At 37.5% G+C, this 18,833-nt stretch overlaps 2 protein-coding genes across 2 annotated transcripts; one reads left to right on the top strand and one right to left on the bottom strand.

Annotated features, from left to right (window-relative positions):
- Window positions 1-1,299: 1,299 nt before the first annotated feature.
- LOC120152073 (filament-like plant protein 1) lies at window positions 1,300-11,966 on the bottom strand. The gene is made up of 6 exons (XM_039164368.1): window positions 11,805-11,966; window positions 4,944-4,981; window positions 4,386-4,455; window positions 3,794-3,989; window positions 1,854-3,706; window positions 1,300-1,763 (listed from the first exon to the last, which is right to left on the bottom strand). Exons 1-6 carry the CDS (start codon window positions 11,964-11,966, stop codon window positions 1,365-1,367), a joined length of 2,718 nt encoding a protein of 905 aa, XP_039020299.1. The 3' UTR covers window positions 1,300-1,364.
- Window positions 11,967-16,373: 4,407 nt separating this feature from the next.
- On the top strand, window positions 16,374-17,767 carry LOC120155786 (photosystem II 22 kDa protein, chloroplastic-like). The gene is made up of 4 exons (XM_039167251.1): window positions 16,374-16,670; window positions 16,740-16,856; window positions 17,143-17,386; window positions 17,479-17,767. Exons 1-4 carry the CDS (start codon window positions 16,443-16,445, stop codon window positions 17,721-17,723), a joined length of 834 nt encoding a protein of 277 aa, XP_039023182.1. The 5' UTR covers window positions 16,374-16,442; the 3' UTR covers window positions 17,724-17,767.
- Window positions 17,768-18,833: the final 1,066 nt, after the last annotated feature.

The raw sequence follows: 18,833 nt of genomic DNA on the forward strand, positions 1-18,833 counted from the left end.
AAAGCTGTTCCTACCTTCGGTATAATTTATGTTCCTTCTTAGTATTACTTTTCTCTAAAAAAGAAAGAAAGAGAGGTTTATTCGATCTCTTTTATAGAAAATTTGACAGTAGATTTCTTGTTCACTGTCTTAATATTGTTTTGCAGCTTGCAATTGTGCAAGAAGGGGGATGCTTCACGTCAGTGCGTAAAATTACACTCCAAAAGCAAAAATAGTGAACAACATATATACCCTTGCCACCTTATAAGTTGTCCCATGATTATTAATTTCTTATTAACCTATGAAAATTTTAACAAAAATAGCCGTGACATACATTCCTTTCTGTAATTAGTTTTTGGATTGTCCACTTTTTGCATAACTAACACCTATTACATAAACATGTTCCATTGAGAGTTCTCATTTTTGTAATTGGAGAGGGAAAGTAGTTTTGTATGGTATAATTTTTTTTTTGGGGTCAACGAAGCAAATAGCATCTGGATTACTGCCTCTATATTTGCACGTTTCCTTTTATCATAGTAATTGCTGTACAATATTGTTATTCGAAATCTCATGGTTCATTTTTTACATTTTCAGGAATGGCATTCTTGTCATGCATGGTAGAAGACAAGAATGCAAGTGGTCCCTCTTATGTTGAGTTTCTGGTACATATTCATCGGCAAATCCAAATAAAGTTGTCTTGATAATATCAAGATTCCTCGGTTCAGCTCTGTCGGTATCACATTTGCATTTGGGACTGCATGGTGCACATACCAAAAATATGAGATGACAAGAATCTTGGTGGTTTTTCCTAAAAGTTTCTTGCATAAATCTATATTGAGCAGCAATCCTGGTTGAAAAAGTTTTTAGGATTTTTTGACTCTTTCTTCAGTTTGGTTTCTCGAGTTATGATCATCTAACTTATCTGATACAGCTGGAGACTAAAGCATACATTGCATGTGCTTTTAAAGATCGCTCAATATATATTTATTTCTAGAGACGCAGGTGCATCAAACTTTTGGTACTGTGAGGTTTTGTAGGCAACTTGAAATTTCAGGGCCAAATACTTTTAAGTATTTTATGTGTTATTTATTTTGTGCGTGACTGAATAATCCCTACCTGAAAGAGAGGCTTAAAATGTATAAACTGAATAGATATCCAATAATTATATTAATGGCATACTAGTGCTACCGTTTGTCTTTCACATAGAGCTACTTAAAAGCATAGCCCCACAAGCTTTTGAAGTTCAAAATTTCAAATTGGAACTTTTGTATTCAGAGTCAAGAAAAGCAATAATGCATCTCGAGGCAATCTAATAGTGAACTAATTAAACGGTAGTTAAACAGTATCTAATCAAATGACACAATTTCATGGTATTGCAACTTCTCTTAAATTTCTAGTTGTATCCCGTTCTTACTCCGAACTAAAAACTTGGCAAATCCATTTCGGTTCTTCTCTGAACTGCCATGTTTTGATGACATAACTGATGAGGATGAGGACGAGGATGGTGGTGTGTTTCCATCCTTATTTACTGATTGTCCATGACAGATAGCACTAGCTCTTGGAGACTCTGCATCTCCTTTGCGATAATACGTTTCATTATAATGTAGTTCCCAAGGTTCTCCACCACCACTTTTGATCAACGATCCTCCTCTCAAGAACTCTGGTATGCTTGTGGTGTCAATTAAGAAGTCTTCGAGTGTTGCAAGAGATTTCAGTTGCTGACCTAAAGATGCTATCGTTTTTTGACACTCAGCAAGTTTCCCAGCTGCTACTGCCAAATCCTCCTGCAAAAAGGTCTCATGACAACTAGAAAGATGGAACATAACATAATTGAACTATAGACGCATTACGATGGTGTAAACTGGAAAAGTTACCTGTTTTATCTTTGGTTCAAAGTTCGAGTTTGCAGTTTGCTGGAGCTCAGCTTCCTGTTGCTTTCTTGACAGTTCTTCTTCCAGTTCTCGACACTTGACTGCAATTTGTGATGACAATGCCCTTTCCTTTTCAACTTCGGTTTCTAATGAATCGATCTTCGCAGACGTCATCCGAGCCTCTTCTTTGATGCTAATGAGTTGAGACTCGAGAAGTTTCTTTGATTTGTTTGCGGTTACTAAAACCTGCTCTGACAAGGTCCTTTCCTTTTCAATTTCTGCTTCTAATGAGTCTATCTTTGTGGACATTGTCTCTGCATCTGTTTCCAATGTACTGAGTTGAGACTTGAGATGTTGCTTAGTTTCATTTGATGTACAAAGCTCCTCTCGCAACTCCACCAATTCTGTTTCTAACAAATCAATCTTTGCAGACATCATCCAAGCGTCTGCTTTGATGCTAATGAGTTGAGACTCAAGAAGTTGCTTTGACTCGGTTGCGTGAGCTGAAACTTGCTGTGACAAGGTCCTTTCCTTTTCGATTTCTGCTTCTAAAGAGTCGATCTTTGCAGACATTGTCTCTGCATCTGTTTCCAATGTACTGAGTTGAGATTCGAGATGTAGCTTAGCTTCATCTTTCATGCAAAGCTCTATTCGCATCTCCGCCAATTCCATTTCTAACAAATGGATCTTTGAAGACATCATCTCTGCCTCCTCTTTGCTGTTGATGAATTGAGACTCAAGAAGCTGCTTTGATTTATTGGTGTTAACAGAAACTTGCTCCAACAAGGTACTTTCCTTTTCAATTTCTGCTTCTACTGAGTCAATCTTTGTGGACATCGACTCTGCATCTGTTTCCAATGTACTAAGTTGAGACTCGAGATGGTGCTTAGCTTCATTTGTCATACAAAGCTCTGTTCTCAACTCCGACAATTTCGTTTCCATGTCCCTCAACTGTAGTTCTGATGCTTCAAGATTTTCTTGACTTTTGGCAAGAGCAATTTCTAGTTCAACCTTCTCAGCTTCCAACTTTTCTAACTTCTCTTCAAGTTCTAAAGTTCTATGAATCATGGTTTCATGTTCTTCCTTCAACAAGTTATCACCATCAATTGATTGTTTCACAGTAGTTTTTGCTTCAAGAAATTGATATTCGCTCTTGGTTTCAGGCAAAGCAGCAAGTCGCTCCATCTCGAGAAAATCATCCATTAGATCAATCTCAACAGAAGAACCGGGGACATTTCTGTTGACCTTTTCGTTTTTGAATTGATCAAGTTCAGCAATTAAGGCTGAGGCCCATATATCTGATTGATCATCCGTGAGGGATTCAACATAAGTTGAGGCAGATGCGGTTATTTCGGCATTAACAGAGCATGATTCACAACCTCTGGCTTTAAGTATTCGACACTCGGCCTCAAGCTTTGCTACCTTCTTCACGCTCTCCAACTGTTGTTTGGTCGCTGTTTCAGCTGCTTGAATACTTAAGTCTCTTTCAATTGTTCTGAATTCCATCTCCTCCAAATTCGAAGAGAGCTCAAGCTTGAGGGCTGAATTTTCCTTTTCCAAAGCTTCAATCTTATGCCAAAGGTCAGGACTGAAGCTAACAGATTCGGCTTTATTTTTTAACTCAAGCAACCGGCTCTCGAGTTCAAATTTGGTAGTTTCCCAATCCCGACTAGTCTTTGCCACGGCTTCAACAATCTTAAGCTCTTGCTCCTCTCTTGCCTGTCTTAGCTGCTTGACACATTCCTTGAGAGCTCCATCAAGACGGCTCACCCGATCTTCAAGTGCCGAGTTTTGATGAACCGCATCCTGAAGTTTTTGCTTCAATACAACTGCTTCATTTTCGGCCTTTTCCCAACCTGAAGTTTATTTGAGTGAACTAACTCGAATTAGCAAGTAGATTATAACTAAGGAAACAGATATGTTTTGTCACATTTAAGTAATACCAGCAATGGCTTCTTCAGCAACTTGGGAATGTTGCTTAACCAAGTCCTCTTTGGCACTAACATTAACCAAAGCAGCTGACAGTTTCTCTGTCAAGCTCTTAATGTCATCCTTAACATCTATGGAATCAGCTGAAGATTTTGACGACACGTCGGATGATTGTGTGTTATAATCAGGTGATGCCTCGATAGCCTCCTGCTTCAACAACTAAAGAGATGCTAATCAATCTAGATCTGAGAAAACCGACTTAACTCTCGATCAGACGACAAGCTTAACAGAAAACTCCAGCACAATTCCAGATACATATATTATTCTAAGAGTACAAGATGCCTTTGGTAGTAAAGCTACCATGAACAAGAAGAGCAAAGCAGGTCGGACTCTAATCCAAAAACAAAAACACGAAAACTTTAGCACGGGACGAGACTGTAACCGTCTTCAAAAGATGCTTTCAATCAACATGCAGCAAGATAGATCAAACAAACAAATATTAACACACAATTCCACACCTAGAGAAAAGGAAAGATTCAAGCTTTCTGAAAGTGGATACTTCAAAATGGTCTTAATTATGGAGTAGGCTATTATCCATCCACCAACCTGATTATTGGAATGCGAAGATATTGATAGGAAACTCTGAGATTCACCAGCACTCATCTCAGACGACTTACTATTTCCCAACCATTAGCGGTTTTCCGTGGCTAATTCAATTGTCCGGAACCAATAAGCTCATCAGAAACTTTCCATCTGCACCAAAATAAAGTGTAAACCTTTGTTCAAGATGTCGCCATTTACCCACATAACAAAAAACTATCACTAAAACAATATGAACGAACCCCTTTAAAAGCAGCACTTTCAACAATCTAAACATTAAAAGAACAAATAACATTACTCGTCTTATCATTTACTCAGCTTTGCCCCAAATCCAGCCCCAACAACACAGATAACACTTTAAAAGAGCCAAAAATGTTCTATGCTCTAGCAAATGGAAAAATGTTCTAAAAATTCTTTGAGTGAAAAATGTAAGAATATGGAAGCTTTACAAACTAGAACTACCCATCTCATTGTTCAAATAATTAAAGCAAACCCCATTACCAATACCACAATCAAGGTTAAAAGCATCTGAAAAGAAATACCCAGAAAACTAAAAACCCAAACCTGAGCTCCAAAGCCTCTTCTTTAAATTTCAGCACAAACTAAGTAAAACCCAGATGTTAAAGCAACTTAAGATATAAAGTAAAAAACAGTTTTAAATACCTTTGAAATGATATTAAAGCAAGTTGAATGATTCAAAGCAGCTGCACTGACCAAAATCAAATACCTTTTGAAAGAAAGAAAGAATCTTAAACCTTAAAACCACCATAACAGAAATAGAAAAGCAAAACTTGAGTTCAGATTTTTAAACCTTAGTTTTAGGGGGGGAGAGCATTAAAGCAAACGCTGCAGGAAAATAACTGAGAATGTCAGTAAACAGTCGGCTAAAGAAAAACATTTCAAGAACTAGTTTTCAGATAATGTGGGATTCTATTTTTTTTGGCCTTCTCTTCTCTTTTTTACTCATTTTTCCCAAAAGAATTATAAAAAAACCCAGATGCAGCATGTGATTCGTAATGAGTTGGAAGAGTTGGAAGCTTCAAATTAAAAAAACCAACCTTTTTCAGCTTTTCATTGCTCTAGGAAAGAATCTTTAGTTGAATTTGTCTCTTCTTTTTAGTATAGTTTTTGAAATGGAGCTGGCCTTATTCCACCCAGAGGGGAAATGGATATGGGGAAGTGGGACGCTTATACTGCAAATTTTCATTGTTAATTTCTTTAAAGGTGTCTTGGAAAACACAGCTGCATTTGCAGAAGAAGAATATTCAGCAAAGCTATTTTTTTGCTCTGTGTGTGTGTGTGTATCTAGAATTTAGAGTTTTCTGTCTCTCAGCCTTTGCTTTTAAAACTGTTGCTTGTTTTATCAGTAGTGGAAGGAACCCAATGAGATAGCCCCTGCAAAGTTACTGATTAAGTTTTCTGGTTTCTCGAGATGCGTGCCATTTCATTTTCTGATCTGGTGCCGCTCAACTTTTTTTTCTTCTTTTTTTCCAATGGTGGCGGTGCCATTGGATGTTTTTCCTACCGACATTTTCTGTATTTTGTTATGATTTCTTTATCAAATTAAAATAAAACTTAAGACACTGTTTTATAATATGTTACTTACGCTTTATATTAATTTTATAATAAGTGATTCTACAGTAAAATTCTCTTAAAATTTAAGATTGAAAAAATTCAATAATATTATTCTGGCAAAATTCAAGGATAATATGGGAGAAAATATTGGCTTATATTGAATTAAAAAAATTTCAATTAGAATGTAATGAATAATGTAAAAAGAAAATCAAATAAATTATCTGATGACTTTCTGATTAGACTATGTTAAGTAGCGGGAGACATGCAACGTTAAACTTGAAAAAGATTTGTTTTTTTTTCGTTATTAAACTTTACCTTAATTAATCTAGATCGATTCATGTTACACACTAAATTTTGATGGATGAGTCTACCGGTAAAAATTTTCTGTGTACATAAAAACTCAAACTCAAGACGTATTTAAATAAATATCAAATTATTTATCACTTGAATCAATCATGTTAATAAGATATTATATATTCCATACGTCTTTCTGAATATATCAAAAGATCCAAACAACATCACTATTCTCTCCAACTTTAGAAAATAATTTTGCAACATTCTATATGAACCATTTTTTTTCCAAACTATTATTCCAATAATTTAGACTTTATTTATTAAAAGATAAAATATAAAAATGAACACTAATATTTAAATAATTTTTTATTTTCTTATTAAAATTTTAAAAAATAATAAATTAGTCGTGTCGCAACCGTCTTTCGGTTGGGCCCCGGAATTGGGCTTCGACTTGGATTAAATGAGTTAGAGTCGCCACCGACCATTTTAAAATGAATTTAGGTGGGTCGGACACCATCTTACCTGATCTGCGTTGCACCAGAAACGTGACGGGTTCGGGAGTCGGTTACGGTCAAGGAAGGATTATCACCCTTGAACCGCCCTTTCGGTACCAATTAATTTGTCGGTTGTCTTTAATTGCAAAAATTAAAAATTTAAATTAAAAATTAAAAATTCGACCATGATTATTTACCTTTTGATCAATTAAAATTATCCTAAAAAATCATAAATAAAGTTAAAAAAAAAATAACAAACACAAACAAAGAGTTGGTCCATTAGTTCGAATGATAAAATAAAACAAATGCTTGTTAGGAATGACAATTTAAAATGACTACAAATAAATAAATAAAATCCTAAATTTGGTGAAAAAGATGATAATATAGAATAATAATAAAAACTTCTATGCCAGTACCAAAGTGCACATCGCCCTAATGTTATATAACAACTAACTGTCTTAATTGAAATGTAATAACTTTTAATGTTAAAATTAAATCGTATTAAGGTTCAATGCTAAAATACGTACCCAATCCAAAGTATAATGACTAATATGGTAGTTTACACTTTTAAAAAAAGATGAATATATATATAAATAATAATAAAGTGCAACAAGACGAGTGAGAGACAGAGAGAGAGAAAGGTTGGTGTAAGAATTTATTAAGTCAGTGGTAAAAATAAAATAATAAAAAGTAAAGTGCCTTAAATCATAAATAAACAAAACTAGAATTAAAGCCTATTAGTGACTAAAGTAGCAAATGAAGAAACTGAGATGCTAAAAATGAAATAAACAAGGAGGTAGGGACGTGAACCTGATTAGACGCAACGATTCAGTGGCAACGTGTAAAAACACGGCAGAACTGAGAGTGGTTAAATGTGAATAAACCAATATTTTCAGCAACCAATGTGAAAGTTGACAAGAAATGGAGGGACCCTAGATGAGATAAACCCAAAATCTAAAGTAAAACACTCATCCTCCTCCAATTTTCAATCTGCACGAAACTTTAACAGAGCCCTAGCCTTTTTCCTTCTCTCTTTTCGCTCTCCACCCCACGGCAGGCGACGAAATCTCTTGGTGAATCCGAAAGCCACACCGACCACTCGACTCAAGACCCAACGACAGCCACACCCCTACTCCGACGAACACCGAAACAAGGTAACCAACTCCCTATATCTTTGAATTTTGCTTTCGATTATATTTTCTTATTGCTGAAAATGTGTTTTGATTGCTGGTATTGGATTTTTTTGGTATTTTTCTGTGTGACTTGAATGTATTTCTTGTGTATAATGGTGTGTTGCTCGTAATTTTTGCTTTGCATTTCGTATCCCCCTTACAATAGTGATTTACCAGCTTATTTATACAAAAAAATAATTCTATTTTTAGTTTACACAAATCCTAATGGAACTAAACGTCTTTTGTTTGTTGGTGATGAGCGCCGGACGTTTCGGGATTTGATGGTGCGTTGCCGTGAAGTCTGGTCGTGGGTGAGAAACGTGCGGCGTGAGGAAGGCTCGCGAGATGGGACTTCACACTTGGCTTGGAGCGGGTCCTGGGTACCAGCTGGTTTGGTTCGGTTCGAGCAAGTCTGGGTCCAGGCGCGAGTTTGGGTCAGCGTGGATTTGGGTCACCCACTGTATGTGTCACGTGGAATAGGTTGTTGGGATGTAACATTTGATTGGGCGTGTAAAAATATGGACGGAAATGAGTGTCTACAGCTGCCCCTCTTTGTCATTTTTCGTGTAACGAAAAATAGGACAAAGATAAAAAGACACAAATTTTCGCTCGGTGGAGTTGAAGAATAACTTCCTGTCGGATTGGGTTGCAGATGGCTCCTTCGTCGTGAAGTCGAGTCCACCTTGAAATGATATAGAATTGAAGCCGCAGTTCGGGATTTGAATCGGGATGTGGCTTCTCGTTGTAGTCCGCCTCGGTCTTTTCCTCGGTTTAAAGACTCTGGTTGGAAATTCGACTGGAAAGTAGTTCATTGACTCCATCATGTGGTTGATAGGCCCTCGAGCTGAACGAACTCGAACTCGAAAGGTCTTTGTTGACAGATAGCTTTTCTCAACTTAAGCTATGCTGTCGGAAAATGGCTTCTTGTCACTAAGGCACGGCTAACCCAGGTCTTTTCCTTGACTTGAAAACCTCGATTACAGCCGGACAGTAGTGTGATTGAGGTGTCATCGAGCTGAATGGAATCGAACTCGGTAATTTTATTGACAAATAGCCCTTCCTGCCTTGATCTATTCTGTAAGCTTGATTTGCCTCTAAGTTGAATATAATTGAACTCGGAGGTCTTCGGTTGACAGATAACCCTTCTAGCCTTGAGTTATATTGTGAATGATGTGCCCTCCAAGCTGAGAGTAATTGAACTCGAGGGTCTTTGGCAGATAGCCCTTCTCGACTTAAGCTATACTGCAAATGATGTGCCTTAGAGCTGAGCGTAGTCGAACTCGAAGGTCTTTTGGTCACAGATAACCCTTCTAGCCTTGAGTTATGCTGTAAATGATGTGCCCTCGAAGCTGAGTGTAATCGAACTCGGGGGTCTTTGGCAGATAGCCCTTCTCGACTTAAGCTATACTGCAAATGATGTGCCGTTGAGCTGAGCGTAGTCGAACTCAAAGGTCTTTGGTTGGCAGACAACCCTTCTAGATTCAAGTTGTGCTGCAAATGATATGCCTTGGAGCTGAGCGTAGTCGAACTCGAAGATCTTTTGGTCACAGATAACCCTTCTAGCCTTGAGTTATGCTGTAAATGATGTGCCCTCGAAGCTGAGTGTAATCGAACTCGGGGGTCTTTGGCAGATAGCCCTTCTCGACTTAAGCTATACTGCAAATGATGTGCCGTTGAGCTGAGCGTAGTCGAACTCAAAGGTCTTTTGTTGGCAGACAACCCTTCTAGACTTAAGTTGTGCTGCAAATGATTTGTTTTAAAAAATGGCTTCCCTTAACGGGTCGAAGCCGGTCATGACTCTTCAGGTGGTTCCTTTGAGCTAGTCTGAACCAAATGAGACAATCTTTGGATGACTCCTCTTTTACGGAAAAGCCCACTGATAAATTCTAATAGCCGGATATCTTCCGTTGTGGAATTGAAATCTGGCTTGAAGGCATTAACTGGAAACATGCTGCTCATTGTTGAGTTGAGCTGGACTGGATTTGTTCTGAATTGGTTCTCGAACCTATTTGAAATTGATTACGAGATCTGTAGATATGTCAAGTCGGTTGAGGTGGAGCTTCTTGCTGCTGAGTTACACCATCGTTCTTTAAAGGTGCTTGCAAGTCGAGTAACCTTCATCCTGAAGTCAAAGCTTGACTCTGAAAGCTGCAAAATTATGAATGTGATGCACCTAAGTATGTCTAAGATGCATGCAACATGAATGAATTATGTGTTATTCCTTGGATAGAGTCTCGTGCTTTGTCTGCCAATCTGGTCCTTGGAATCGATCGTGCCCCATTCCCTTTTCCGGGCTTTGGCTTTACAGACCTTTCATATCCGAGACTATCCTGTTTGAAAATGTTTTTCTCCTTTTTTTCTTGTTTTAGGAGGGAAAATGATGAAAATTCTGTAAAATATTGTTCGTAATTGAATCAAATTGTAAACATGAGTTCAAAGTATATCAAAGGAATCAATAGCACTTTTTATGATTTCAGAGTTACAGGTCTTTGACAAATGTTCAAAGGGATGAGTTGGCTTTAGGTTGGCCTCCTATTTTCTAAGGTTCTGGCAAAAAGAAAAAAAAATATCATTTTTCTTGGTCATTGAACATGTTTTGACATTTTGATTGGATGCGGACAAAATGACGCAACTAGCATTATCAACTACTAGGCCTTCTATTTCGGTTCTCCGAAATCTTTCATTTGTTCAAGTTTTGTAGGCTCCTCTAACAAAGGTAGTGTAGAAATATCGGTCTAAAAATGAAATTCTTGAGTGCTCGTGTGTAGTTGACTATAACAGGTGTTCCTTAACTCCCTTAGTCCATTTTACCGAAAATTTCTTGCTTAGATAAATTTGATTTAACTTGTCATTATCTGGCTAGTTGAATCCATAAAGCTGGGGCATTTAACCAATTGCTTTAGAGGGACAACTTAATATTATAATCACTCTTATCAAGTTAACTGAAGGGTTCATCTCATCACAGCGTCTTCGGCCTGACAAGAGCAGTAGAGCAAACACCGAATTGCCAAGTGTCCGAGCAATGTCATGGTTTGAACGTAATCTACTCATAAGGCCAGGGCTTTCAAGTTTCATCTATAACCAATTTCCTTAGTGGAATAGCTCAGCTTTACAGATTTAATTTCTTAAGATTGTCAAGAAGAACCTGTTATAGCCTAGGTATTTGTTGAAAGTCAAAAATTTCATCTTTAGAGTTCAATTTTCAAGCAACTGACCTAAACTAGATTCACTTACTCGACTATTCCATCTGTGAATATCATTATCATCACTGAACGTCTTAAATAAAAAGTATAGTAATCGTCATATGCAAACGATGCCCCATGTTGTCCGCACCTTATGAAAGGAAAAGGTTATATTGGTTAATTGCAAGAGTAGGGTATGGTGTTTGAGAGTATATTCTGGGTAAGGTCAAAGTCCTTGTTTTTAAATCATGTTACTTCGTCAAAGATCTGTAACTTTGAACCATTTACAGAGTTTCTTAATTCAGATGATATTCAAAGAATTGCGAGTTTGCAAATGTGATTCATTGCTTACAATCTTTAAAGTAGCATAAATTTATTCAAATATCCAAAGAAAGTTCAAAAACAAGTCCCAAACATGAGGGGAAAAAAATCAAAAACAAATTCAAACAACATGTCTCAAAATTGAATAAGGCCTCATCAGGATGCCCCAATTGCCATGACTCTTTCTGCTTTAGGAGTGTCATTGCTTTCATCGTAAAATTCCAGCTCTTTCTTGTCCATCATTAGTTGGACCAAGGCTCTAAATTCTGTACATTCTTGTACATCATGTCTATCTTCATTGTGATAACAACAATAACTGTCACTTTTGGCATATGATGTGCCAAGATGTGGTGCAAGAAACCCCTCATTTATCATTTGCCTCCATACCCAAGCAAGAGGTAACTTCACTTTGGCAACTCTGGTTTTGGCCTTTTTACCTTTTTCCTCGGTGACTGCACTTTCCTTATTCTCTTCATGATTTGGTTGGGGGTTCTGTGCAACGTAGAGTGATTCTGAATTATTAAAATGAATCCAACCCCTGTTGCGCATCCTTTGGATAACCCTCTTAAAGGGGAGGCAATTTTCGATAGCATGCCCCGGAACACTGCCATGATATTCACAGTGCGCATTTTTGTCATACCACCTGGGGTATGGGGGCTTTAGAGGTGTCTCGGGATAGGGTGACACCACATGTGCGTCAAACAGTTGTTGGTAGAGCTCCTTATATGTCATGGGAATGGGATCAAAATGCTCTTTTTCCTTCTTCGGTTTTTGCCTACAAAAGGGTACGACTGGAAACGACTTTGAAATGTTGATGATCTCTCTTTCCTTCTTCTTCAGGGGAGGCTTTCCACCCGTTCTACCTCCTGGGCTAATGGTAATTTCTACCCTCTTTGTTTTGACCTCTTCTTCAAATTTCGGAATGCGATAACTATCCGAATTATCTTGAAGTCCTGGTAAGATTCTGGGTGAGACAACCACTTGCGGGGTAAGTGGCATGGTTACCCCTTCCGATGAACCTGCCCCGAGCGCACTGGTCTGTTGCAGGCCAACTAACTTGGCAACGATCTGATCCACCAAGGACTCTTGGTTCTTTGTGATTGTTTCCAGAGTATTTCGACTGTTCTGGTTTATCTTGTCTTCTAGCTCTTTCTGTAGTTTCAACATATTCTCCTCGATTTGTGTAATTCTGGCTTCCATCATCTTCTTCTTCAAACGAGTGTTATGTGGATGGGGTGTGTCCAACGCTTGAGACGGTGTATCCAGTATTTACTCCTTTTGATGAGACATGTTTATGTTAGTTAATGTGAATGCAAAGAAAATAACAAAATGCAAAGAAAATAAGAAATGCAAAATGTCTAAATATATGATGCATGAAATGTCCGAGGCATTGATCCAAAAAATGTGCCTGTTATTCTGAATAACCCTTATTGGTGACAAAAGTGTTACATCTGAAGAGACAAAAAACTCTTTTTGATGGTACAAATCCTGTACAACTTCTGACAAGTTGATTCGTCTTTTTCACTAGTTGAATGTCCTGTCGAACCATTCCGGCTCCTTTGGCTAAAATGTGCAAATAATGAGATGCTTGCCCCAAAAAAAGATCTCGAATGACTGCATCTCTGACTTTCACTTTCTACCGAGCTTGTTTCTAACGAAAGTGTCATTGGAGCCCTCCATCGAGAGAAACTATCCGAAGCTTGCTTCTTGAATTCGTCAGTAATGGCATCCAGCTCAGCTAGTGTTTCACCATCTTGTTCTTGTAGTTTTCGAAAGGAGCGACCGGGTCAGTGACCTTTTCCTCGTATTGCCCCTGCAACTTTGTCTTTGAGTATTCTTTGACCACGGTTGGACTTCTGAGTTTTTTTTATCTCTTTGTATTATAACCCCTTTGTCTGTTAATGCAGATTATTTACGTTTAACAAACACATTTTTGGTGGATCAACACCTCGTTTTAAATGATGCGAATGATGAGAACAAAATGAAAAAAAAATAAAATAAAAAGAGTTAGTGAGGTAAATCAAAACAATAATAAAAATGAAAAATGCTACCCCACATGATCTCTACCCCGCATGCTTATTATTCCTACCCGGACATGATCTCTATCCCGCATGCTAATTTCAAACAAAACCTAACCACATGTTTGTCTAGTTCGCATGCTTTGAACAGAAAATAAAGCAGGAAATAAAACAGCCTAGGGTTTGGAATGAGGTTTCGGGGTGGGCTCTAATTCCCTGTACTCTCCCGGTTTAGGTTCTAAAAAGGTACTCGAGTTCCCCTTGTCGGTGCCCCCTTGGGCTTGCCAGACCCTTAGTCCTAAGCCCATTATAAGCTTGTGTGGACTAAGTTAAACTCGAGAGGAAACATTCCCTTATGCCCATACGGAGAATGAATTCACACGAAGGCATAAGGTATATGAATCCCGAAGGTTACTTGCTAGGCCCATACGGTGAATAAATTCACACGAAGGCGTCGCTTTCGCCCCCACTTAAAAGGGTTCAGAGCTCGAGTACAGAGCCTGAGATAGAAAAAAATCTAAAATCATTGAAAAAAATTGTTAGTACAACTATTTATTTGAAAAATAATCAAAGGTAAATAATTGGAATCGAATAAATAAATTAAAATTTAAATTTACAATTTTCGCATAAAAAGACAACCGGAAATTAATTCTGGCCTGACTCACTTACCTGTCCCCAGCGGAGTCGCCAAGCTATCGCAACCGTCTTTCGGTTGGGCCCCGGAATTGGGCTTCGACTTGGATTAAATGAGTTAGAGTCGCCACCGACCATTTTAAAATGAATTTAGGTGGGTCGGACACCATCTTACATGATCTGCGTTGCACCAGAAACGTGACGGGTTCGGGAGTCGGTTACGGTCAAGGAAGGATTATCACCCTTGAACCGCCCTTTCGGTACCAATTAATTTGTCGGTTGTCTTTAATTGCAAAAATTAAAAATTTAAATTAAAAATTAAAAATTCGACCATGATTATTTACCTTTTGATCAATTAAAATTATCCTAAAAAATCATAAATAAAGTTAAAAAAAAAATAACAAACACAAACAAAGAGTTGGTCCATTAGTTCGAATGATAAAATAAAACAAATGCTTGTTATGAATGACAATTTAAAATGACTATAAATAAATAAATAAAATCCTAAATTTGGTGAAAAAGATGATAATATAGAATAATAATAAAAACTTCTATGCCAGTACCAAAGTGCACATCGCCCTAATGTTATATAACAACTAACTGTCTTAATTGAAATGTAATAACTTTTAATGTTAAAATTAAATCGTATTAAGGTTCAATGCTAAAATACGTACCCAATCCAAAGTATAATGACTAATATGGTAGTTTACACTTTTAAAAAAAGATGAATATATATATAAATAATAATAAAGTGCAACAAGACGAGTGAGAGACAGAGAGAGAGAAAGGTTGGTGTAAGAATTTATTAAGTCAGTGGTAAAATAAATAATAAAAGTAAAGTGCCTTAAATCATAAATAAACAAAACTAGAATTAAAGCCTATTAGTGACTAAAGTAGCAAATGAAGAAACTGAGATGCTAAAAATGAAATAAACAAGGAGGTAGGGACGTGAACCTGATTAGACGCAACGATTCAGTGGCAACGTGTAAAAACACGGCAGAACTGAGAGTGGTTAAATGTGAATAAACCAATATTTTCAGCAACCAATGTGAAAGTTGACAAGAAATGGAGGGACCCTAGATGAGATAAACCCAAAATCTAAAGTAAAACACTCATCCTCCTCCAATTTTCAATCTGCACGAAACTTTAACAGAGCCCTAGCCTTTTTCCTTCTCTCTTTTCGCTCTCCACCCCACGGCAGGCGACGAAATCTCTTGGTGAATCCAAAAGCCACACCGACCACTCGACTCAAGACCCAACGACAGCCACACCCCTACTCCGACGAACACCGAAACAAGGTAACCAACTCCCTATATCTTTGAATTTTGCTTTCGATTCTATTTTCTTATTGCTGAAAATGTGTTTTTATTGCTGGTATTGGATTTTTTTGGTATTTTTCTGTGTGACTTGAATGTATTTCTTGTGTATAATGGTGTGTTGCTCGTAATTTTTGCTTTGCATTTCGTATCCCCCTTACAATAGTGATTTACCAGCTTATTTATACAAAAAAATAATTCTATTTTTAGTTTACACAAATCCTAATGGAACTAAACGTCTTTTGTTTGTTGGTGATGAGCGCCGGACGTTTCGGGATTTGGTGGTGCGTTGCCGTGAAGTCTGGTCGTGGGTGAGAAACGTGCGGCGTGAGGAAGGCTCGCGAGATGGGACTTCACACTTGGCTTGGAGCGGGTCCTGGGTACCAGCTGGTTTGGTTCGGTTCGAGCAAGTCTGGGTCCAGGCGCGAGTTTGGGTCAGCGTGGATTTGGGTCACCCACTGTATGTGTTACGTGGAATAGGTTGTTGGGATGTAACATTTGATTGGGCGTGTAAAAATATGGACGAAAATGAGTGTCTACAAGTCGCAATTGTATTAATTTGTAACAAATTAATTATTCAACGTTAATAATTATTGCTATGAGTAACATAAAATTCATATTACACGTTAACTGATTTATCTGACAACTAATATATCACGGGAGATCACTTGTGTAACTTCTTGTTGACGGATGTTTGAATTAAATTTGAAGAGGAGGTGGGATCGTTGTCTCTATTGTCATGGTTTTCGATAAATCCATATAATGGCACTGTCCGGTAATAATATGATATGTACAGAATAACTTCTTGTTTTAATAATTTTCGAGCATCTTTATTTACTTTGTTAATTTTATGCATGAAATTATCTGCCACCATAAAAAAGGAGGACGTGGGCAGTCTCATAGCCCGTCACCAGCCGTCTCACAACATCCACATCCACACCTCCGCTCATTTACAAGCGCAAATTCGAAATCTAAAAGCATCGAACCAAAAAGTAAAGCATACTTGAGATTTGGAACATAAAATATTTCTCTCCATCACTCTTCAGATTTACAACCCAATGGCTCAAACCATGCTGGTGATGTCCAGCGTTTCAACAAGCCATGTAGTGAACTTGAAGAGAGACCACCAATTCCTCCATTTCCGAGCTCAAGGCTTAAAGCCTAAACCTTTCTCTCATTTCTTATTCAATCCACTCTCCAACGCTGTTGCTGCTTCATCATCATCTAGAGCTTTCGCCACTTTTGCAATCTTCAAACCAAAGACCAAAGCAGCTCCCAGCAAGAAGGTAATTTCTTTTGAATTGTAATGGTGTTTAACTTGATTCTGAAAGGTACCCAGTTTTGTATTTGGAAAGGTTGCACCGAACCCGAAGCCAAAGGTTGAAGACGGAATCTTTGGCACCTCTGGAGGGATTGGTTTCACCAAGCAGAATGAGCTCTTTGTTGGACGTGTTGCCATGATTGGGTTTGCTGTGAGTAAATTCGGCAATAATATTTGTATCTTTTTACATCCAACTGTTTGACAATTTGCCTGAATGCTTTCATTTTTGTGATGCTGTTTGTAGTTAGCACAATAAATATGGCTCATTCTATGATTATCTGCTCACTCAAGAGGTTTGATTTGAAGCATTAATTGTTCAAATACATTGTATTTTGAGGGTTGGTACTATTGTTTTGTTAGAAAATAGAAATATCAGGTTGTGTGAAACTTGAATCCTGCTCACACTTGATTGGGTTATGGTGCACTCATGTATGCAGGCATCCTTGCTAGGTGAAGCAATAACAGGGAAAGGAATTCTAGCACAGTTGAACCTGGAGACAGGCATTCCAATTTATGAAGCTGAACCCCTTCTTCTCTTCTTCATCCTCTTCACCCTCCTTGGAGCGATCGGAGCTTTGGGAGACCGAGGTCGATTCGTCGACGAGCCTGCTACAGGCATTGAAGGGGCGGCCATCCCTCCTGGGAAAGGCATCAGGAGCGCATTGGGTCTCAAGGAAGGAGGTAAACATCAAATTGTGCTACCAATTTAACAGAGTTTATACATGCAGTGATCAAAGTTTTGTTAAACATGGAATTTGTTTTGTGTTGATCAGGTCCATTGTTTGGGTTCACAAAGGCAAATGAGCTGTTTGTGGGGAGATTGGCTCAGCTGGGGATTGCCTTCTCATTGATAGGAGAGATTATAACAGGGAAAGGAGCACTGGCACAGCTAAACATTGAAACAGGGATTCCTATTAGCGACATTGAACCCCTTGTGTTGCTCAACGTTGCCTTCTTCTTTGCTGCTGCTATAAATCCTGGAACTGGTAAATTTATCACTGATGAAGAAGAAGACTAGATTTTCCTATGTGATTTGTAATTAACATCGTCTACTTTCCTCTCCCTCTTTTTTCCCTAATGTCCCTTCCTTTGCATCAATGAATTGCATTGCTTTTAAACAAAAATGATCGTACAATGTTTTTTTGGGGGGGGGGGGGAATAATGAAAATGATTTCAGATTCCAATAACCTTGAAGAATACCCCAACATAATTTCCTAAAATTGGTAAAATATTATCAATTAGGTTTAGAAATCCTAAGCAAAAAAGGTGGAAATTTAACAATATTTTGTGTGATATTATTATTATTTCTCAACTTATGTTACATTTACAATTATGAAAGGGCTGCCTGGATATGCATATTAAAAGAATAACCCACCTTAAATCCTCTGCAGACTATTGTAATCATTAATCATTAGCCATCGTTGTTTGTAAACCAAAGTTGCTGACTTTATTATGCTACTTACTTTTTCCCTCCTTAACCACTAAAATATTAAAAATAAATAAACTACATTAAATATCACTAAACTTTAAATGATTTTATTTATATAACTGAACTTTCAATTTCATCAATTATAGTATTGAATTTTGGTTTTAACTTTAATTATGTCACTAGACCATTAAATTTTAACAACATGATAACTTGGACACATATTTCCGTCAATGCGTTGACATTGAACAAAACGATGTTATTTTAGCGATAACTATTGATATCAAAATTATATCGTTTTAGGCACTGAGCTTTAGGAGTGTATCAATTTTGTCACTAAACTTTTAAAAAATTTACTTTTTAACCCTAAATTTTTTCGACCATCGTCGTTAGTCAATCACATTTTTTCACCTATCACTGACCGTCTTTTGCGATAAGATCGGTATTCAAACGTTCTTATTTCAATCATCTTTCTTCTCCTAGGATTGATTTTATATGAACCCACTCAAAATCGATGTGCTAACACTTTGATCTCTTTTGATGACCTTCCGATGAGACTAGTTTTAAGGTATGTTATTCATCTTCTTGAAATAACACTTCTCACTGTTTGGATTTCAAACAAACATCCAATATCCCTTAAATATAAGTAAATCCCTTAAACCCCTAAAAATGATAGTTTTTGTTTGATTTCATTGATTTTGA

This window comes from Hibiscus syriacus, unplaced genomic scaffold (assembly GCF_006381635.1).
Source record: "Hibiscus syriacus cultivar Baekdansim isolate YM2019G1 unplaced genomic scaffold, ASM638163v2 tig00002840_pilon, whole genome shotgun sequence".
NCBI classification, from domain to species: Eukaryota; Viridiplantae; Streptophyta; class Magnoliopsida; order Malvales; family Malvaceae; genus Hibiscus; species Hibiscus syriacus.

Bases quoted from the DNA above. Each gene is read 5' to 3' on its own strand.
- LOC120155786 (XM_039167251.1), top strand. From the start codon at position 16,443: ATGGCTCAAACCATGCTGGTGATGTCCAGCGTTTCAACAAGCCATGTA. The intron at 16,671-16,739 runs GTAATTTCTTTT...GTATTTGGAAAG, and splicing joins AAGCAGCTCCCAGCAAGAAG to GTTGCACCGAACCCGAAGCC. The intron at 16,857-17,142 runs GTGAGTAAATTC...TCATGTATGCAG, and splicing joins TTGCCATGATTGGGTTTGCT to GCATCCTTGCTAGGTGAAGC.
- LOC120152073 (XM_039164368.1), bottom strand. From the start codon at position 11,966: ATGCGCAACAGGGGTTGGATTCATTTTAATAATTCAGAATCACTCTAC. The intron at 4,982-11,804 runs GTATGGAGGCAA...GGTTTTACTTAG, and splicing joins TGAAGTTACCTCTTGCTTGG to TTTGTGCTGAAATTTAAAGA. The intron at 4,456-4,943 runs GTTTGGGTTTTT...GTTGGGAAATAG, and splicing joins GAAGAGGCTTTGGAGCTCAG to TAAGTCGTCTGAGATGAGTG.